The sequence below is a fragment of the Xiphias gladius genome, chromosome 22 (genome assembly GCF_016859285.1).
Source record: "Xiphias gladius isolate SHS-SW01 ecotype Sanya breed wild chromosome 22, ASM1685928v1, whole genome shotgun sequence".
Taxonomy (NCBI): Eukaryota; Metazoa; Chordata; class Actinopteri; order Istiophoriformes; family Xiphiidae; genus Xiphias; species Xiphias gladius.
Genome location: NC_053421.1, coordinates 19,672,597 through 19,695,341, shown reverse-complemented (window position 1 = coordinate 19,695,341; position 22,745 = coordinate 19,672,597). Strand labels below are relative to the sequence as shown.

General features: G+C 42.3%; 2 protein-coding genes across 8 annotated transcripts in view; one reads left to right on the top strand and one right to left on the bottom strand.

Moving 5' to 3' along the window:
* LOC120784088 (nectin-2-like) overlaps positions 1-9,433 on the bottom strand; it is a 76,058-nt gene extending 66,625 nt beyond the window's left edge. For all 3 annotated transcript variants that reach the window (XM_040117551.1, XM_040117552.1, XM_040117550.1), the window contains exon 1: positions 8,935-9,433. In XM_040117551.1, coding sequence (XP_039973485.1) covers positions 8,935-9,022 — 88 coding nt within the window. In that variant the 5' untranslated portion in view covers positions 9,023-9,433. The remainder of the gene's footprint in view (positions 1-8,934) is intronic.
* g6fl (g6f-like) lies at positions 8,575-22,711 on the top strand. 5 transcript variants are annotated; one of them, XM_040117557.1, is made up of 11 exons: positions 8,575-8,686; positions 12,983-13,315; positions 13,485-13,751; positions 14,058-14,093; positions 14,430-14,765; positions 17,107-17,373; positions 20,328-20,438; positions 20,634-20,707; positions 20,996-21,022; positions 21,392-21,438; positions 21,771-22,711. In XM_040117557.1, exons 2-11 carry the CDS (start codon positions 13,015-13,017, stop codon positions 21,790-21,792), a joined length of 1,488 nt encoding a protein of 495 aa, XP_039973491.1. In that variant the 5' UTR covers positions 8,575-8,686; positions 12,983-13,014; the 3' UTR covers positions 21,793-22,711. The 5 variants fall into 5 exon arrangements, with proteins under 5 accessions (XP_039973491.1, XP_039973488.1, XP_039973490.1 ...); XM_040117554.1 differs by lacking the exon at positions 8,575-8,686 and adding an exon at positions 11,984-12,165 and having other exon boundaries at positions 14,061-14,093; XM_040117556.1 differs by lacking the exon at positions 8,575-8,686 and adding an exon at positions 11,984-12,165 and having other exon boundaries at positions 17,107-17,361.
* The last annotated feature ends 34 nt before the right edge of the window (positions 22,712-22,745 follow it).

Genomic DNA, 22,745 nt, shown 5'->3' with positions numbered 1-22,745 from the left:
AGTGTATGATACATGCACAGTATAAACATGCGGATCGAGTATGACCTGGCAAATATCTGACTTTCTGCACACGAATGCCCTTTGAGAAGCGTATCAAGGCCAAAGAAAACCTTTAAAAAAATTAAAAAAAAAAAAAAGGCACCATAGTGGTCCATCCACACAACAAAAAGGGCCTCTCCATCAGCTTCCATTTCAGGAGAAACTACTCAATCATATCTTGTTACAGGGCCAATTTCCCTCTAGGGCCACTACTCAAAGGCAGGTTTGTCCATTGATACAGGTGTGTTGCAGAGGGAGGAAAGGGAAGGGGGAAGGAGAACAATAGATGGCCCTTTCAATGGTCTCTCCATTGGCTCACCTGGATTAAGGGGAAGGCAGGGGGAAGAGTCTGCGGGAAGGAAGGAGGAGGAGGGTCTCTAAGCTTTGCTGAGAACAATAGTGTCTCTGTTTTCAGTAACACTAAGTGCATCATTCTGTCTGGCAGCAGCCAGCTGACTGCCTGGACTAAAAACAACATCTCAAAGCTGCTGCTTTTGAATGCCAATTTCTTACTGTGCAAATGTACATTAAATATACGGTTAAAATGTATTATGACCGTGTTAACCCAGACTTCCAACCCAAAATAACATATGTGAACTGTTTGAAAACAAGGCAAACTTACTTCAGCAAATTTAAATGGTACCAATAAACTAAAAACAAAGTTATGCTATATTTTAGGGCTACACCTTACAAGTATTTTCAATGGTCAATTGATTTGCCAATTATTTTCTCAATTAATTGTTTTGTCACATGGCCATTGAGTCCATGGCGATTTTGCTTGTTTTGCCTGATCAATAGTCCAAAACCAGAAGATATTTAATTCACACTGATGTAAAACAGACAAAAGCTGACATTTAAGTAACTGGTACCCGCAAATGTTTGGCATTTTTGTTTGAAAAGTAAATCAAACCATTTCTCGATTTTCAAAATAGTTGCTGCTTAAATATCTGTCAATTGACTAAATGATTAAACCACTAATTGCTTTAGTTCTACTATATTTTAAAAGGGTTAAAAGTACAAAAATATTACTGAAAGATGCTGACAACATTTACAGACTCTTTCAGTCTGCACTGTAGAGGGACCGTGTGGTTATATTTTTTAAAGGCAAAGTTTCAGAGTTCTTCTCATTTAGGTGATTAAGAAGCAAGATGGATCTGAAAAATAAAATGTAGATTCATAGATATACTATCAATATATCTATCTATATTAAATGAACATATTTCTCAGACACAATCTCACCAAAACATTAACACTAAGCTTCACAAAGCTAGTTTTCAGTTAAAGTTTTGGCTTGTATAACACTGTGGGAATTAACTCTCAAAATGTAATCCCATTTCAACTTCAGTGTGAGATTCTTGTTAGATGAGTCAAGCTGTACTACCAGCGTAGTCCCTGCCTGCGGGGGAGATGAGCGTGTGACAGAATCTAACAGCAGGGGAGTGGACATTGTCAGCCTGATCCCAGCACTGCACGACAGGTTAGCTTTGCTGAAATGAAATAAAATCCTGCATCTGTTTCCATTTCCTCACTTACTTGACTCTGTTCTGTCACTTTCTTTTTTCCTATCCTCTGTACACTAATCAAGTGATTCAACCATCAAAATCAGTCCAACATTCCTGAAATCTGTGTGCATGTGTATGCACCATGTGTACTAATTGTGCTCTGCATTTGTTTTTTTTGGTTGCATGTAAGGAGGTGGCAGTGATGTGTGTCGTTCTGCAGCGAGGGAGAGGGAGAGGAGGGTGAGATAATCAAGGTGGGGTGGGTTGGGGTAGGGTGAAAACACTGTAAAAGTGTCACAGCAACTTAACCTTCAAAAAATGCCCACCAGGGTGGAGTGGGAGGTGTTCTTGGCCATAAGAAGAGAAACAGGGAGAGGAGCACAAGTGTACGAGAGAGAGAGAGAGAGAGAGAGAGAATGATTGATGTGTAGAAGAAAAAAGAAACAGAAGACCTCGTTAGGGATGTAGGAAGGTACAGATGCCTGCAACACAGATGTCTGTAGGGAGGGCAGAGGCTGTTAAGAAGGTATGAGAGAAAAGTAGAGCGAGAGACAGAGGGAGCAAATAAGAGTAGGAGAGGGAAAGTAGCAAAGGCAGTTTGGATAAGCTTAAAGAGAAACTCTGGGGCTGACATAGGTAGAGGAGACAACTGGGGAATTGGACGGTTGGACAGGGAGAAGGAGAAAGCTGACGGAGAAAAGAAGAGAGGAAGGGAGATTAAGGGGAAAGAGAGTAAGAGGATAGAGGAAAGCAACAGACACTCCATTTACAGAAGTAGAAACGAGGGATTGATGACTAAGAACAGAGAGAAGAGGAACAAAGAACAGGATACATTAACAGACAGCAGTTTACTGAGCAGATGGATCAATTGCGTGGACCAAATTACGGAGAAGGCGAAGTTGGAGAATAAAGAAAGGACGTAAACAGGGGAAGAAAGAGTGCAGAAGAAGAACGACTCAAGATGGAGAAGAGGAAGTTAAGGCACAAATGTGTCAGGGCAGAGGGGAGCAAGTGGCCGATGAGAGAGCAGGCAATCAGTTCAGCAGATGAATGAGACAAATTGCTACAAAAGAGGAGGACCTGCTCTCCCTAAGGAGCCACACCAAACAAACCCTGGCACACCCTGTTGACAAAACACTGGGCTGATAACTGAATAAACCTGCTGCCTCTATTTGACCTTAATGTGCTGTTTGTTTCAGGAGAGGATTTATGTGCTCCCGCCATTTCAAGGCTCTCGGGACTAATGACAACTGTGCTGCTTGTTTATCAGCATAGCATGGCAGCACATTTTTAAACCAACAAGTGAAACAATAGATGGCACTAATATCCGTGCCAAGATAGAGTTGTAGGATCACAAACAACACAACTTGTCTTGTGAAACACAAGAACACTCTCTGCATGCTGTCATTAAAAATAAACCTGTTGTGCATTATCTGAGCGATGGGATATTCCGATTTCTTATTTCATATTTCTGAGCTGATATTGCTGTAAAAATACTGCATTTTTCTTAATATTACAGCATGTAATTTTACCTTGCTCCTCAGATAAATCTTCCGGGGACCACGAGGAAAAGCTGGCTGAACTGAAAGCAGTTGGTGTGTGGAGGGTTTTTGAGGAGCATAACTACAGAGTACTGACAAGACCCTGTCACACCAAATTCAATTTCCTCCTGTAGCCAGCCTGTCCACTGCCTCTGATAAGTGTGAATTTGACATGACCTTGTCAAAGTCAGATTTGATGAAGTTGCAGCACACCTATGTCTGCGTGTGTACTGACAGAGGAGCAAAGGCGTGCAGATAGGTAACGAAACGGCTCTACTGTTGCTGGTAACATGTTGATAAAAGGGAGAAAAGGCGTGAAAAGAAACAGAAGTTCTAGTGACGGCAAAACTGGCTCGACATTTCCTAAACCGGCGGCAGAGAGGACACACAGAGGGATTAGCAGAGGAGGTGGGGACAGAAACATGTTTCATGGCGCTGTCACGCCGACACAGCGAGCCCTAAATGTTTTCAATATCACATAAGGGCACTGCATCATCCACCATTCAATACCCAATCAATAACGCAAACCACCTTCCACCTCGCAAACTACATTTAGACACATTAAGGTGACTGCTAATGAGCAGCTGTGTGCATGTGTACGTGTGTGTGTATACGTAAGGACACGCTGAGGAGGACACCGTCAAGGACCTCAGTGCTTAGTTGGACAGAGATCTGCTGAGTACACCATGGGGAGGATTTCAGAAATAAAATAATGTGACGAAGGCAGAAGAGGAGGAGAAAGATGACAGAGAGAGAGTATAGGTCAGTTAACTATAATAAAAAGAGAAAGGTTAGTGCAAACAGTTCTTTGGCTGTTAAATGCAGTGTCTCATGGTTTAAGAGAGGGAGAAAAGAGAGAGAATGGTGCGACTTCATTACAAATGAGCTGACAATTCTTGGCCTCCCCGGTTCGACTCCCTCACAGTTTTTCGAAAAATCCTCCTTCATCCCCTCTGCGAAGATGCTGCAGTGTGGAATTTAAAAATGTCTACATCCTCAACCCCCCACTCAGCCCTCTGCTCCTCCTTCACTGCTCTTCCTCAGTGATTTTACTGCAGCGGGGTCACAGAGACACGCATCTCCCAAGTCTGGTTAATTAAGGGGATTTTATTTTAAAGAGTTTGGCTGCCTTTCAGTGGATCTTCAATTGGAATTACCGCTCATTCTCCACGTTGGCTGAGCTGGAATGGGTCTGACCTGCATCTCCCTAATTTCCATCTGGGGCTTGTCAGACATAGGGAAATGCAGATTTGGCAAAAGGCAACTTGACTAATGATGTGGAAATGTTTGTGTAAATGAAAAATAAAGTTAACCACACGCCTTTTAGCATTTTTATGTGAGATAAGCTGCTGGCACGCTACTCCAGCATATAGTACAGTTTTAAAACTCCATTATCTAGAAACATGTGGGTGGTTAGAGAACATTGTGGAATGGTCTCATGTCAGTGGGTGAGCAACTACACACAGATTTGATGTAGATAACAGTTTAACCCAACACCTCTGCCAAAAATATCATCGACCCCAGCGCAGTTGTGTTTTTGGAAACCCCTCAGCTGCCCTATTCATATTAATTACATCTGGCATTCCTTCTAAGAGGAGGATTTCAGCTCATTTTCCTTTCATAGTCAGATGGGACTGACTCCAGCCGTCTGGTTACCCTGGGAGCTAAACACAAACATCCCTGTGGGGGGCTCTCAGTGTGATCTCAACACAGGCTATCATCCACCCAACATGTACAAGTAGGCGGAGGGCAGTAGGAGACTTCCAGCATGGAGATGGATCCATCACAGAGCTACCGGCTTTGGTTTTCTTATAAAAACAGGAAACCCACTATCATTACTTACAAGTTGCAGGAAAAGCATCCTTAAAGAGAGTCAGCTGAATGAGCAGGGAGTGATTTAAAAATAAAAAAAGGGGGGGGGTGTCTGTGAAAGATAACACAGTTGCTGATGACAATGGTACACACCACTTCCTGAAAGAAACAGCAAACCACAATTGCACTCTCAACCAGCGATGTGATGGATCCTCCCTATTATTGGAATGTCACCTGACTTATGGCGCAGTCTCAGGTCACTTCCCTGATTCATCAACAGCAGGACATGTATGACATGTATGTGTGCATGAGTGCGATTACCCAGTTGTGTTTGTGGTCCAATACCGCAGCCTAAATTGCAACAACTTGAAGAGACTCATGCTCATCGACCTCTCTTCAGATTCATTCACCCTATCTAATAATATCTGCTAAGTCAACAATAAGCCTGATGGATCCTTTGCGTTTCTGGTCAATGGCAATGAAAAGTCTACAGAGCAAAGTCGTTTCCCTGAAGTAATTTATCAAAATATCTGTATATCTAAAACCCTAAGATGTTGAGGATCAACATTATTTGAATCAATATAGCTTCCATATAAAAAGGTTTTTTAAAATGAAAGAAGCCACCCTCTAAAATGTTTTCAATACATCTATTAAAAAGCTTTCCATTGCTGATTCATTGTTGGATAAGAGTTACTACATTTCTCGGCAGCCATTAAATATTACCAGTGAGTTGAAATCACTTATTTTCAATCACGTACCTGGTGAAATAATAACTAATAATAGAAAGCTGTCTAAATCATTAGGCTCATTTGGTGAAACGCCAAATATTTGCTTCAGTCATTCTACTGTTTAGTTATTCAAAATTAATGGGGCCACACTTGCCACACAGTGTCCATGTAGACACACAAACACACACACAGAAACGCGCACACACACACAGGGTTGGTATCACTCTCACATCTCAATTAAGACATAAATTCAAGCATACTTTTATGTCTGAATCAACGAACTCTTAATAGTGATTATAAGGGGGGAGGAGGAGGTTATTGATGTGTCCTTTAAAAAGGAAGGCCCTTTAGTAAGTGTCTGTAAGTAAGTACTAGTGCATACCAAATGCAGAACGAGACTTTCTTACACACAAAGACACACATACCTGACCTTTTCAAAATCCATCTGACATTTACAGGGCCGGTGCAAAGGGGCGAGGACAGCACATTTACATAATGACAGAACCTAACCGCGACAGCCATTCACACAAAAACCGAACCGAGACCGAGGCTCCTCGCTCCACAGGGACTAATGAGATACTAAGGACTTTTTCCTTCTTTTATTAGGGAAGAAAAAAATAAACTCTTTGCATGATCAATCAATTACATTCTTCTTAACAGACAGAGTGTAATGATCTTTTTTTTCCACACAGTATATCTCCATGTGTAGGGAAATAGTGAGAACTAATACTTTGGAAGTGTGTGTGTGTGTGTGTGTGTGTGTGTGTGTGTGTGTGTGTATGTTTTTGGGATGGCATGGAGTTGTGAAAATGCTGGAAATTTTCCAGCATTTCACATGTCATTACAACATTAGCTGGTATAACCATGCAGGATGCAAAACACACCATTTCAGCCGGGCCCATACAGCTCTGGCTGACAAGAAATCCTACAGCCATGGTGGCAGACCATGGTGCGTTCACATGTGGTGTATTTTTCCTGTCTCTCTGCATGTTGTCCCTGTCATAAGCAGCATGGCCTTGAGTCCAAACCGAGGCTGGGAGAAGGGGGAGGGAGGCCATTTGAATAACCCAATGACTTCCGTCACTCAAACAAAAGCACTGGACAGGAGAGAGCGAAACATAGCTGAAAATAAAAAGATGAGAACAAGGCCCCTGTATTTACTTGACAGCAGAGGTGGGGGAGGGAGCGAGGGTCGGCGGGAGAGAAGGAGGTTTCAAGTGGTGATTGGGAAAGAGGGGAGGTGGGGCGTCGTCTGTCTTAATCACTTGCTGCCCATTTAGTTTTACAACGATCATGAAGCTCAGCCCCAACCCTCCATAATGCAACGGGATGCCGCAAAGCCACCTGTTTCCTCTAACCCGATGAAAGCCAGCAAGAGTAGCTTTGTATCTGAAGCAGCAATGCTGGATGTTTTAAGGTATACAAAAGGAAAACCACTGGTTTATTTGTGAGCAGTAAAGGAAGCAGCCTCCTCCCCTGGCCCTGACCCTGCATGCCCACCAGTTTCTCAGGCAGCCAGCCAGCCAGCCAGCCCGTCACCCCCTGCATGCACACGGCTTACTCAGCCATAAAGACAATGCTGCCATAGCCTCGTACCCCCACCCAAACTCCCCCTCACATAAGCCCACCCTTCTTCCAATAAAAACATCTCCATGGGCCAAGCCTTTCTGACCCACATCCATGGTCCCTCACAACCATGACTTGGGGGGTGGGGGGCATTATAGTGTAATTTCAGAGCTTAAACTAGACCCCCAGCTGCCATCTTCTATTAAGATATACATTTGTGTAACTACAGAAACCTACCTTAATTAGAAACCCATCAAACTCACCATTGATGTTTTTACATTAAAGCTAGGCCATATTAAACTGAAACTTTTGCAGAGAATTAAATCACTTCTCCCACTCTCAGACTCAGAACGTAAGTTGGAGGCAAGTGGGTGCTGTCAAAGTTTGAGTGGAGATGGAGCAAACTAAAAATACAACGTAGACAAGTAAAAAGTTTTGTTCCTGCAGCAGTCACATCTTAGGTTGCACAGCGTAACTATTACCAGAAAGGAGGCCAGAGGTTCACTTTGAAAAAAAAAAAAAAAAGACTTAAATGGAAGAAAACTAAAAGCAGTGTTTTTGCTTCTACTAGTTAAGCCTTGCATTTTTCCTAACTCATAAATATGTAAAACCTTTTGTTTTGTTTTCCCCCCACTTTTCTCCCTCCCCTAAGAGCACTTTGTGTTCTGTAAAATGAAACTGGACAAAAAAGGTCCACTGCATGAATAGGTCAAGAAAGTGATTGTGCCTGTGAGTCGTGATTAAAAACACCACCACAATCGACTACATCACAGCATACACTACTGAAAATACATACTGTAGCTGTGCCAGGGTGTTAGATTTAGTCCTACATTCTTGCCCCAATTACAGCACAAAACAAATAGCTGGCCTAGCGAGGAAGCGGCAGAGAAAATGATGAACTGGTTTCACGCCACACACATTTGTATGTTAATAGGTTAACTGCGCGACAGGAATGTTTTCTGTCCGTTTCTGGGCCCCATCGCTGTGGCTGGAGTACAGGCAGGCCACCTGACTTCGTGGGCCTGGAAAACAACTGAATAATTAACCTGTATGAACAGGTTGCCAAGGAGGCAGGCGTGACCTGTTACCCTGTGTAAAGTCATAGATACTAATTTACAGTACAGGCCTACATGGGAGTGTAGGAGAACAGAAGCCCCCCCCCCCCCCCCCCGTTACTCTGTGCGTACATTAAGAGCTGTTTCAAGACCCAGGTTTCTCAACTGAACTGTAACTAATAAAAGGACGATGTGCGGAGAGAGGGAAGAAAGGGAACAGGGGGACGGAACGGGTACCAAGTTTAGAGTGAAGAGCAAACCGCTGCTACAAAGGCCGGCGGCAGCCACCTGGGAAAAACACCTTGCTCCACGGAGCCACACCTTAGGAAAGCGAAACATGGCGTTGAGTCACCGACCGAAACTCGGGTCGGAGAGCGATACAGCTCGCCCTTGACCGAAAGCGCCGGCAGAGCGAGGTGGTAGATTGAATTATCCAATTTCACGTGAGTGTAAGCAAAACTCTTCGGAAATGTTTAAGGGGTTATGGCCGAAAACCTCGCCAGTTCAGCGAGCGAGGAAATCACCTGCTGATTTTTCTGCTCCTGTCGCCGCCCCTGACAGGTGGCAGTAAGACTTCAATTTGCCTCCACGTTAATTAGCCCATTACAGCTCCGAGAAGAAACGAAAGGCATATGTGCCCCTGGCCACGAGCTGGAAGTTGTTGTTTTTTTTATAAGTGACCATTTCTTACCGTGTCCTGTGAGTACCGACGCGACCAAGCAGAGCAGTCCGATCATTTTTGAGCAGGCATGCCGGTTTCGGGCGTCATGTCTCGCCATGGTTGATTACGGTCCTCTTTGTCGAACCAGGCACGCAGTCTCTCCCCGTAATGAATGTAACGTCGAAACAACACCTTCAGCCGCGGGTCAGTTTCTGCGTAAAATGTCACTCACACAAGGCAGAGAAGGAAAACTTGTTTGGCCACAGGACAAAACAGGGGTCCGACAGAGATTCTTGTTTCAAGTGCCCCGCACTGCGCCTTTAAGACGGAGTCCGCTGAAATTAAACGAAAAAAAATCCCCGTGAATTCGTACCGGCGGCGCACAGGTGAATATTTCCCCCAGCTTGTGCTCTACGCGTAACGACGTGCTGTTGCGCTCTGTTCCCTGCTCCGACAACTAGTTCCTCATCTCCTGAGCGCACGGCGGTCCGAGTGTGTGCGTGTGTGTGTGTGTGTGTGTGTGTGTGAGAGAGAGAGAGAGAGAGACTGACGGGGTGATGTCATCAGGCTGAGCCGTCACAGCCCCGCTTTCCAAAAAAAACAATTAGGACCAGCTAGGGCGGGAGGGGGTCCGTGGGTACAACTTGTTGAAAGCGTTTCTCCTCGGGAAATACAACTTGCACATAGACAGCGTCCAGCGTGCGCGGCGGGTTTCGTTTTTCGACTGAGGATTTCTGTCACGAGCAGAAAACACCAAATGATCCAATAGCACGATTCATATCCAGGGGAATACTTAAGTAACCTAGTTATACCGTATTTTCAACAGCCGAGAAGTAATATCTCCGTTAAATTAGTTAATCCAATATTACCTTTAAGTCATCTTGATCAATTTGCTGCCATGTCTAAAATTAAATAACCACAGAAAAGCGGAATTCAACCAAAAAAAAAAAAAAAAAAAAAAAAAACCAAACATAAAGTTACCGCACTAAATTTTCAACTCCAAGACAGTTGTGGTGTAGTGGGGAAGTATGTGGAATCCGATGATTCTTACGCCCTCTGCTGTTTGTTTCTGCACACAGACCTGAGATTAGCTCATATAAACTCCACCACAGCAGATGCCAAAATCAATAAACATTCATTAATGAACGGCAATATACAAATCCAGTGGCGTTCAGCAAAATCGAATCAAGAGGAAACAGCTTCTCGTGTATCTATTTGCAGACTCCAGCAGAGTCTCATATGATGAGAATATTTTTTTTTCCTTCCACAGAATAACTTCCAATTCAGCCGGCTGCATGCTAGCATAGCAAAAGGCATTATCTGGTTTACGTCTAATCCCTATACCCAAGTGTTTTACAGCCAATGTAATCATATCTCCATAAATCCCACAGTTTAAACTGTGCTGCTATGTTCCTTCCGTTCTGTTCCATTTCCAAATTCCCCCCCGGTGTCACCCCCTTATTTCCAGACTTTATGTCTGAGGTGCAAATTCTGAAGACACTAATAATGATCAGAGGTCAAATGAATGTTCTTGACACCAGCAAAACAAATTAACAACTAAAATATGTCTTAGAAGAGAAAGCAGGGTTTCAATTTCTTTCCACTCCTTGCCCACTGTAAATCCAGAGACTGTGGAAGCATCTGCCATGCAAACAAAGCAGCTGCAGGTTTTAAATGCCATCAGTAGCTACTTTGCATTGCCATATTTTAATTCGCAGCCATCATGCGGCCCTGAATGCTGGAGCACAAACACAGTCTGAGGAAGTGTGCAGGGACCACCCAGATGAACAGTGCTAAACTACTAAATCGTATGCACTCATGGTAGACTAAGGAGCTTTAAAGAAAGTGGTCACCAAATATAGGATCTCATTCCTTTTCCTTCACATACTCATCCATTTTTCATACCCATTGCAAATCGACTATCACGCCTACGATTTTCCAGCTACCACCCACTTTACTTATACAGTACCTGACCTCTTTTTTCTTACCATCTCATACCCCTTACGCCTTCGTTACATTTACACTTCACTTCCCTCCCTTTCCTCATTTCTCCCTCCCTCCCTCCCTCTCTGCCTCGTCCCGTGTCATTCGATTTCTTTTGTCCACTCGTCCTTCAGTCCTTGCCACTATTCATCCCGTCCTCCATCCTCGTGCTCTCTGGGGGTCTGTGGCAGTGATAATGAAGCACATAGTTAACAGATATAAGCTCATTGGCAGTGGATTCATTAGACAGAGCCAAGGCTTATGGTGATTATTTACCCATTGAGGAGGGGCCACAGGATCAGTACCATGGTCTGTGTCACCAGCCACAGGCTTCTTTGAAGTCACACTGTCTCTGTTCCCCTGCAACACTCTCTCTTACTTCTCCTCTCCCTGGGTTTCTCATTTTGTCTGAACACCTCTCCCCCCACATCTCTCCTTCTTGCTGCTCTGTTTTTTCTCTTTCCCTGTCATTAGACACCCACAATATCAGGATATCTGCTTTCTCTCCCTTTCTCTCTCTCTTTCGCTGTCTCTCTTCACCGCCCCCATTCACCCAATGGTAATTATGGAAAAATCTGTAATAGTGTTCAGAGGAGCTGATAATACCTTTAGCTTAATTAAAGACATTTATGGGATGTAAAGACAAGTAGCCTAGGGGTTACTGTGCACCCACACCAACCCAAATTCTTTATTTCTCGCTTTTCCATCTCTCTCAACCCCTCGCTTTCTGCTATTCTTATCATTTTCTCTGTTCGTGCACACATTGTGATACATACATGAGTACACTCTCAATCCTTTTGTCAAACTGAGTGTTAGGGTCAGAAGTTCTGTAACTAATTACCCAGAGGTTCAACTCCAAAGTGTTGTAAAACACTTGTGGGTCAACATTATGTTGTGAGGCTTATGATAATGCCATTATATGTAGTTTATCTGCCTCATACACACAACAGTGTCTGTTCTGACAGCAAAACAGACAGTCCTTTCCTGTTGATTATCCTAGTGTTGGTCGTGCCACATCCTGTTGGGCTGAAAGATGTGCAGCAAACTTGTTAACATGTCAGTCAGGGCCACCAGTAATATTGCAGGAAAGTGAACAATACTTGGTGTTCTGGAGCGTACTTAGAAAGGTCACAGTGTTGGGGAGAAAGCTGGCGCAGTGAAAGTGTTTTTTTTCTTTCTTTTTTTTTCTTTGATTTAAATGTGTGATGGAGTCTGGTTTTCTCACGTTTATTCTTGTTTCTTTGTTTGCGGTATATTCCTCTCACTCTGGCATCACAGGTATGAAATACTTTCTGTGATTTTTAGAAATATATTTTATTGCTCTTGCTGGGAAAGGGGGGCTACAATTCCCAGCTAATGTCACTATTAGACTACAAACATGAATGAACCTGTTTCCATGAAGCAAATGATGAGTCATGCATGAAAAGTGTTCCTCTTTATCACAGGAGGTCAGTATTAATAAAATGTAAGGTTAAATCAAGTTAAGGAGAACCCCAGAGACAACTCATGTTTTCTTAGGATTTTTGTTCTTTTGTGTCTCCATTGTAATTTTTCTTCTTGTCTATACTGGCTGCAAAGAGATCCCTTTCCTAAAGCGATTTCAATGTAAGATAAAATCCACAGCTCTTCTGTGTAAAAAGGGATTTCAAATGCATTTGAATCTAATATGATGTTTTCGTAGTCTATATAGATAAATCAAGTGGTTATCATCCAAAGTTATTATCCATCTGGTGCAACTCAGCAAGGAAATGCTGTCCAGGGAACTAGAAAGAGAGAATTTGGCAGTAAAAAGACTCTAACTCTGGAAGATACCAATTTGATTAAACTGACTCAGAATGCCAAAGCCACATATTAGCTTCAGATGAACTCTAAAAGACATTTTTACATAGAACTAGAACTGTGGATTTGGTCTCACATCATTTACATTGAAATTGCTTAAAGAAGGGATCTCTTTGTGGCCAGTACAACCAAGAGCAACAGTTACAATGACCGATAAGTCTATCAATCATTGCCTTAAACTTCTGAAGAATTCTCAATGACTCACCTGAATAATTCACTTTTTATCATTCTTAACTTTTGGCCCTCTCTTCCTCAGACTGGAACGATGTTGTGGTGGCTAGAGAGGGCATGGTCACCACGTTGGTCTGTACTGATAGAACAGTCAGGGGTGCTGTGAGCATTAAGTGGAAGGTAAAGTCACATGGTGCAGATGAATGGAAACTGATTCTCTCAGCTAGTGAAAAGAAAACGTCCTATTATAGTGTCACAGAGGAATCCATGCGCCAGACTGACTTAAACTTTCGAGAGGGGGTTTTCTCTCTGGTTTTTTTTCCCAAAATGGAGGACGGCGGACTCTACTCATGCTTGATAGAGCAACAAGAGAGGAATATGAAGAAAATGAAGATTATCCTCCTAGCTATCCTCACAGGTAGAAAAATCATTACGTTATATGTGAGATTTTTACCTAATTATCCTCTTCGATCTATCTATCTATCTAGTTTGGTGATCAATTAATCTTTTAAGTAGTTTTTAAGCACAAATTTAAATAAAAGATTTAAATCCCACCACTGATTTTCTGTGTCCTCCCTCAACTCCAGTCACCGTCATCCCATCTCCAGTCCTTGCTCAGCTCAGCACCCTGCAGCTGATTGCCAGTGTTAATCCTGTCTTCGCCATCACCAAAATCACCTGGGAAGCACCTGGTGGCATTCCCATGAAGAGCGAGCAAATGCCAAATGCCAGCACAGTGGCTAAACTGCCACTGTTCCAGAACAATGACAGCGGGGTCTATGTCTGTATGGTTCACCCTTTGCGTAACAGCAGCACCAGTCTTTTCATGTTCAGTGTGAACGTGACTGTTGATGGTGAGACTGACTGGAAGAAGAGAAATATAGACGGTCTTGAGAAATAGAATACATTTGTTGTTGCTTTAGTTGATGGTGTGAGTGGGCGTCAGTGCCAGAAACTCCGGCAGCAGCGTTATTTATTTAAGCATCCTGTAGCTACAGTTCTTCAAAGTATTTACTTTTATAGACCAGTTTCAAGGTTCAAAATTCTACTGTAGCTCTGCAATAAAATTCAACCAGTCCTCCTGTGAATATTACAGTTGCTACATTTATATATAATTCATTATTTGCCTTTTTCACATTTTCTTGCTTCCCTTCTCTCAGCAGCCAAACTGTGCCCAATCACTGATGTAACACATGGTGAGTGACTTTGTAACACAAGCAGTTTCAAATTGCTGTTTTAGCAGCTTGCTGATCAGTCAGAGCAGAATGCAAGATCAAGTGACAAAGGAACTCTCAGTATATAGGAATGTAATCCCTATTGTTGTTGAATTATTTCCCCATCTCCATTTCCCTAATGACTTACTATTCTGTTTACTCTCTCTGTCTTCACCTCAGTCTTCACTCACCATTTTTATTCTGAATTCCCTGTCATTATGTCTTCTTGCACTGTTGTATTGTCATATCTGTCTCTGCGCACCATCTTCGTTAGTTATGCTCTGTCTCATCTATTCTATCTTCTCTTCTTGCCTGCAGGCCCTGATATCTCCATCGCCACACAGGCTCATACATCCTTCCCACTGACCTGTGCTGGTGTCCAGGGGGACTATGTCCGGCTCCACTGGAATCCCCCAGACACCAAGAAACAGACTAATATGAGGGTTGTGCACCAGTATGATCGCTGGAGGCATTCCACCTCCTTGACTGAGCAAAGCGAGAGACTGAAGTTTGCTGGCCCACCCTCAAATGCGGAGGCTGGGAACTTCTCCTTTCTACTCACACCAGAGATCAAAGATGGTGGCCTCTACATCTGTGATGTGTACCTCAATGACAAGAGCTTCAGCCAGAGGACCGTTCTCAGCGTGCTGAAAGGTAGAGATGAGGGTCAGGATGAGGAGAAAGGGTGTAGGAGCTCAATAGGAGGAATAAAACAAGGGGTGGGAATTGATTTATGAGACAAGTGGTGTCAGTATCATCACAAACCTTGTGTCTTTATGTTATGTGTGGATACGGATGCTGTTATGCAAAACATCCTATGATGAAAGGGGTAAATAAACAGATGGATGACAAATTAAAGGGAAAAAGTATCAGCAAGGTGTTGGGCCATCAGGAGCCCCCTATACCTTTTGGCATAGATTCTCCCAAGTCTTTTAAAATATCCTGGATTGAACATCATTCATCTAAAAGATATTCCCTCATTTGGTGTTTTGATCATATCATTTTCCATAGACCTGTGTTCGTTTGGGGTGAGATTTAGTGACTGCAATTGCCAAAACATATGACTCACTCACATCCTTTTCATGCTCATCAAATTATCCAGTGAACCCTCACAAGTTGATTGAAGGCATCTGCCTTTTTTATTCTCTAAACTGATTTATCATGGGTTTTTTTTTTCCTATAATTTGTCACTTGTCTGTAGTATGTTTAAAGTAACATTTCAGTATTTAGTAACGTTCACTTTCTTGCTTTTACACCACTCTCATGTCGGTAATGGAGCTAGAGCCAGGAACTGATTAGCTTAGCATAAAGTCTTGAAGCAGGGGGAAAAAGCTAACCTGGCTTTCTAAAAAGCTCAGAAATACACATGCCAGCACCCGTAAACCTCTCTTTAATCTGCACGAAAACAGACAATAGACAACAGGGGGAGTTGTGTTTTTGATAAACAACAGTGAGCGTTGCACGTTGCTCCTCTGTGCAGCACCTTTGCTGGTTGTTCGGCATGAAATAACTTCGCTTAAAACCACAACTTAACATTTTTACATTTATGATCATGACTAATGATTATAATTAAACAAATGAAATACAACATGTAAATTAGTAAGCTTTAGGCATTTTTACATAAGAGAAAGCCAGGCTAGCTGTTTCCCCCTTATGCTCATGATTTTATGTGAAGGTAAGCTAATTAGCTACTAGGTGTAGGTCAATACATACTGCACAAACAGGAGAGAGTAAACTCATCTTACTCTTCACAAGAAAGCGAAAAAAATATATATATATCCACAATGTCGTTCTTGTCTTTAAGCTGTGTACAAGACAGTTGCACAATAAGCACAGGGGCAAAGGTTGGCACAATGAATAGAGAGAATTCCCTGTAACCAGATGACCCCTGATTCTAGAGGCTTTTTGGCAAATATTTGCCCTGCTGATGTGTCCTTGAGCAAGACACTGAATTCTTACCAGCTGCTAGTGCATTGCTCTCACAGATCATCCACTCTGACATATGCAGGATAAACGAAAAGAGAATATTCTAAAGCCATTGGTAAAATGTCATATAATTCAGTGGATACATTTACATGTACACTATATCGCTCATGAAAAGGAACATTTTCTTGATTCATAGATTTAGAGAGAAAAAAAATTAGCAGAGCACCTGTTGATTTTAATGAGTGAGCCTTGGGGAGGTTTCACCATTTGCAGAAACATGCTGAATACATTTGCACCCGTACACACAAAAAAAAACCAACACACACAATACACATACAATGCCCTGTCATGGCGGCCTTGGAAAGCTTTACTAATCACAGTCCCACTGGCATCCATCACAGCTGCCCAGACATGACCAGCCGATCCGTCACTGTCACTGTCACCCTGCTTCTCACATCTGCATCCCTTGTACACGCACACGCACACGCACACACACACAACACATACACATAAGCCCACACACCAATCATGTGACGCTTATATTTTTACTCCACCTCATTATAAGTATCATTATGTATGATTACACCTGCTGCCCTCCCACCAAGGCTGGAGGTGGGCCACACTGATCACACTAATCAAGGCTGAAATGTGTGTGTTTTTATGTTCGTGTGTGTGTCTGTGGAGCTTGATTACACCCAGATGGATTCTCATTTCAGTTTGATGAGACACTAAGCATCAGTCACAGTCAACCCATGCATTAGCAGCAAATCACTTTAATGAATATATATTATTTTGACCCCTCTCTGAATTGTTCTTTTTTTTCCGTATCACTTTCCCCTCACCCCATTACTCTCTATCTGTCCTTGGCCTTTTCTATATTCACATACTACCCTTTAACTCACTTTCTCATCCTGTCTCACTCATTTCTCTTCCCTCCTGGCTGTCTTTTTCACTCACTCACTCATCCTTCCTTCTGTTTCTCTTCATTTCTTCATCTTGAACATTTTCCCTCCCTTATGATCCCATTCTCTTCTCCCCTCCACCTCACTACTCTGCATCATGTCCACAGTTAAAACCACGCGTTCCTCCTCGAAGCTGGAGTTGGTTTGCCAGTACTCAGAGAGGTCCCAGGTCAAAAGCGTCATTTGGGAATACCAGAATAAGAGTCGCCGGTTGAAAATGTCAAGCACCAGCCCAGGCCGCATCACCACCAATTTGCCCTTACCCATCACATCTGACACAGCTGGGAACTACACCTGCACCCTAGTGCTGAAAAATGGGAAGACCATCTGGGCAACGCAAGCTGTCATACTGCCCCTTAAAGGTGGAAGGGATGGTGTGGTATCACAAAGACTTGTCTGTTTTCTGATTCTCTTCATCAACAGTATATTATATTACTAGCACAGGAGTCCTGGCAGACTTCCTGTCAACACAGTGGGGATAATAAACCATGAATGTAGATAATTCTCGGACATGTGATCCGTGAAGCATTCTACGGTGCATTCAAGCCAACCGCAGGGCAATTCATCCGCTAGAAAGCCCATGGTTTACAGAGGGGAAAGCTCCTGACAGATACCAAATGTTATCCCTCCTTCTTTTAATTAAAGAGGTCACAGGTCAAGACTTCTGTATAAGGAGAAATTGTGATTTGCAGTTAATATCCAGCAGAATAACTCAGCCCCTTTGGATATATTATTTATTGCCCATTTTTCATAAAAATCCACCACAGTTCTAATACTCTGTTTGGTGTCTTTTTCTATAAAATATAAAACATAAAGGCTATTGTTTTTCTCATCATACTCACCCAGCTGATATGCGAATATAAGAAGACAAGACCTTAGGACATCTCTCCCCACAAAAACTAAATAATTCAGGCTTATTGTATTGGTGGCTGTGGGGGAGCACAGGAGGATGTGACAGTTGAACGGATCCCTTATCAGAGATGAGTTTACTCCCCGTACCCCAATGCATCACTTGGGCTGGGGGGCTGGGTGCTCATCATCATGCATGCTATAAGAGTAATGGGCAAGGAGGAAAGAGAAAGAGGGATATAAAGTCAGTGAGAGGGAAAGGGACGGTGAAATTTTGTCTGATGTCTGATTGGAAAGGTTGGATCAGAAAAAATCTATAGGGAGTAACAAGTGTTGCATTTGTCCAGGGTGTGATGGGGAATTTAGACTGAGCAGAGTGATAAATTCAAATAATGAGAGTGTTGGGTGACCTACATTTACACTGTTGGAAAGTGACAGGTTGCACAATACTGCAATAATACAAGACAGCGCAAAAATTCTGGGTTAATGATGAATAGTTTGACAATAAGCAGGGAAAGTTAAAGGTTTGTAAATAGTTGTTCTGGGTGGCAAGGAAACATCCAGAAACAGTGGGATATTGCACAGGGTAGCTATAAGAGAGGACTGAAACAACTTTTTAGTTCACTGACAATAACCGAATAACTGATAAAACAAGCCATATGCATAATTTTGGAATTTATAATGTGCTGTAAGACAAATCTCAAAATATAGTACCAGTAATAGAAGTTAAAACAACACTGCATAATAGAATTCCTTTCGTTCGTGGCACAGTTCAGAGAACGCAAAATTGAAGCAATCATTGCACACAAACACTTCAAATGTCAGGGATGTTCTGCAATCATTTGCTATCCTGAGTTGGCCCATCATTTGCAAAGCATTCTAGCAATTCTTGGTCTGCCTCTTATCAGCCACCTTCCTCTACAATCATACTGATACAAATCACCCACTACCTCATTTAGGATGAAATAGACGAGGTGGGGAGGAAGTTCCAACAGAGGAACAGAAAAGGTGGGGTAGAGAAGATGAGAGAAAGGTGGAGAGAGAGAGAGACAGAGAGAGAGCGAGAGAAAGATGAGATTTGGGAGTGAGAAACTGGGGGCATTGATGCCTCACTTCACTGCACTCAATTACCATGATTCATGCATTAAAGCTGGCATGGAGAACAGTGCAGGTCAGTCTTGCGGGTCAACACTCGGCACAATATTCCATTAGCAACCTCTACACATACTCCCCAATCAATTATACCTCACACAGCACATAAAGATTGATTATTTTGAAGCCAGCTATAATCTGTGACACCAGGGCTAAGGTGAAGCCCAAGGGCCAGTCCTTTTACAAACAAAATTTGTGGAAAATTGATGAGATGTGTTAGTGGACTTTACTTTTGCCAGGTGTCTGTCCTTCAGATAACCTCAAATGCCACAGGAAGATACTTCATGAATTGTTTAGAAATGATAATAACTGCATTAAAAGTCTGTTATGATAGTTCTGTAGTAACTTTTGTTTGTTGGGCTTCTCTTTTGTAATCTGAAGATTATCAGATCTGATAGCTTTGTGCTCCATGAACACTAGGCAGCCAGCGACAGAACACTTGTTCAGGTACACTATATTACAGCAGTCCCTGTGGAAACAAGCATCTCCCTCCCATTTCACATGTCACCCTGTGGCGGTGTTTTGCAAGAGTGATGTCATCCCTATTATGCAAACAAACCTGACGAGTCTGATCACAAGCATGTGTTTTTCCCGCAAAATTTGACTAGTTCTGGAGTGAGCTAATGGTTTGCTTATGTAATGTTTGTGATGATCAGGCCTGCCCTTTCTATCCACTTGTTGTCCAGTGCTGCACAGACAGGGTATGGCTGCAAGACTACTATTTGCATTTTTGTCAGTTCAGAGGCAATTTGTTGCTTGGATTAGATGTCAAGGAAGTGTGCAAGGAAAAGACTCTCCTGACTTTACATACAGTACATACATATTTATATAATGGAAAAAAGAATAATTAGAATGTGTACTCTCTATGGAAGTTGTGTTTGCTGTGGCTTTATGTAATGGTCTGACAGCATCTGCTCGCTTTGTTACTGCTGCTTTTCCTCCTTTCCTCCACATCTGAAATTGACAGCATTTACTGTCCAGACTGAGGTTCCGTCAGATCGATGTCTACTGAGCTGTCATGCAAACTGTTCACTCTGTCTGACAGACCCTGAATTTCTTCACCTTCTTCCAGTCTGTGACTGGCATCAGCATGATGCAAATGCATGTACAATGTTAAGGAAATCTTAACTACAACAGAGCTTAGAATATAGCTTGAAGTGAGTAAAGAAAAGATTGCTATGCTTAATATGAACAAAATAGCAAACTGGAGAACAAACAGCAATAACTTCTGTTGACAGCCTTCATGTCGTTCAAGCACACACACCCATAGCTCTACGAGTTTTACATTAGCACTGTTGGAAACCTTCATGCTTTTTTTCTTTTGTAGAGATTATCAGTGTCACCACCCCCTCCCTCTTCCCTTTATTACTCCTGGTGCCCCTGGTTGCAGTGGCTGTTGGGCTGTTGCTATGGAGACAGAAACACATCTCTGATCGTGGTGAGTCTTCAGGCGTTTTCTTGTTTGACAGCTTTCCGTGTTTCGTCCATCTTCTGCCCCTGTTGGCTGCCACTGAGTGATGTGGGCCGTGTCATCCTCTGGGGTTGTTGTAATGAATCTGCCCCCATCTCCTCCCTCCCTGTGCAGCTGAGTGTTTGTGTGAAACTGCATTGGTAACTATCTCTCCGTACTCAGGTATTGAGCATTCCCTGTCTGTCCACTCGGGTGAAGCACAGAACATCTATGAGAATCCTGAGGATATCAGACAGGTGATGAATTCAGACAGTTTCAATATTTAAATACCTTCTGGTGAATTCCTCTCCTCATTTTGCCTCATCTACCCCTCCTTTACACCTCCAATCTGGTATTTAGCACTTTCTCTTTCTTGTTTTGTTTTTCTCACCCTCCTTTCGCCTTTTCTGTCATGTCTCTTTTATACACTTTAATTTTTGCTTTCCTCTTCTATTTCTGTTTTTCCTCTGATTTCCACTACCACTCCTTCTCTATCACTTGTTGTCATTGAATCTGTTTTCTCCGCTCTCATCCCCTCCCAACAGGCTCCTTTGCAGGGCTCAGTCTACATGGTGAGTTATTGTGCAGTCCGATACACACCCACAGAGGCGTGGTGCATGTGTGTCTGTGTGAGGAGTTGTGATACACAGATCCACCAATGCATACAGCCTCTCTTTCTCTCTATTGCATCCTCCCTAAGCTGTCAGCAGATATGTCTTCCTTCACACTCCCAGTCTTCTCCTCCAATCTGTCAGTCCTCTTTCAGATAAACCCATTGCCTATAAACTGTCACCCTTACATTAGTGGTATTAACAAATCAATCTTATTACACACTAGAGGGACATAAATCTGGCTTCAGTACCATGCATCTCTCATTTTTCCTCCTCTTCACTGTCCCACTCTCTCCCTGCCTCCTTTTCCCCTTTTCATCTTTATGCCAGGATTTGAAACCAAGAGGAGAGGATGATGTCTATAAGGAACTGGAGCGGTAAGCAAAAAACATTGCATCACGTGTGTGTTGCTTTGTATGTTGGACCATACTGCATGTGTGTGTGTTTGTGTCTGTGTCTGTTTATTTGTGTATGTGTGTTTGCACTGTCAATCATCTGTCCCTCACATTCTTCTCACACTCACCAATCACGCTGGCCTGAACATCACTCTGACACGGTGGCATTATATCACACCATGCGCTGACAGGCAGCGCCCTTCGCCCGTGTGTTGTTGTTGCGTGGGCTTTCTGTGTTTGTGTTTAACAAAGAATAAAAGAGACTGGAAGACGAGAGATTTTTGTGCGAGTTTGTCTTTGTGCTCTGTTTTCAGATATGAGCAGTGTCAGAGCTGATCACCTAGCCACGTCTCATCCTCATCCAGCTGTCACATCTGCTCAGTTCCCATCTGCAGCAGAAGGTCTTTTTAAACAAAAGTAACAGCTGAATGTCAGACTTAGGACTTCAAGAAAAATTCCAGTGCTTCGGGGAAATGCTACTCAATTGTTTAAATGTTTTTTGTATCCTGTTCTATTGCTTCTCAAGTTCTTTAATACTGATTTGCTTTATGATATGTTTTGAGGCTGGACATGAGAGAGAGGAAGGGGAAAGATTTTCTCATAAGGCTCTGAAACTTCTTCCAAATGTGGGAAGGTTAATATATTATGTTGTCTCATTCACTGGTTTCCTTGACACTTTGTTTTATTTTGTTAGGCATTTGGTATTGTACCATATTACCTTATTGTCTGATATTTGTGTTTAAGCAATGGTGGAAGAAGTAGTCAGAGCCTTTACTTAGGTACAATCAGTAATGCCACACTATAAAAATACGACTTAAGTATAAGTGCATAAATAAGCACAATGTACTTAAAGCATCATAAGTAAACGTATTAATTATGCAAAAAAATTGCTTATTCGATTATGTTTTAATTTCTATATTATATTTATGATTGAGCACTGCAAACCTCAATTTTTGGTCACTTTTTAAAAACAATATACAACAATAAGGATTAAAGTTAAGGACTAAAATTACTACACAAGTAAATGGTGTGCACTGAACAATATGTCAGATTTGACAAACTTTTAGTTTGAATGTAAAAATCTTAATATGCAAAATAAAAATGTAGTGAAGTGTAAGGACAATCTTTCCCAATGAAATGTGTTGGAGTAGAAGTATAAGTAGAAGAAACATTGAAGTACAAGTATTTCATATATTGTATTTAAGTACAGTACTCTAGCAAATGTAGTAACTATAAATATGCTTCATTTCCATCACTGTATTTAAGTAGAGATATTTCTGAATAAACAT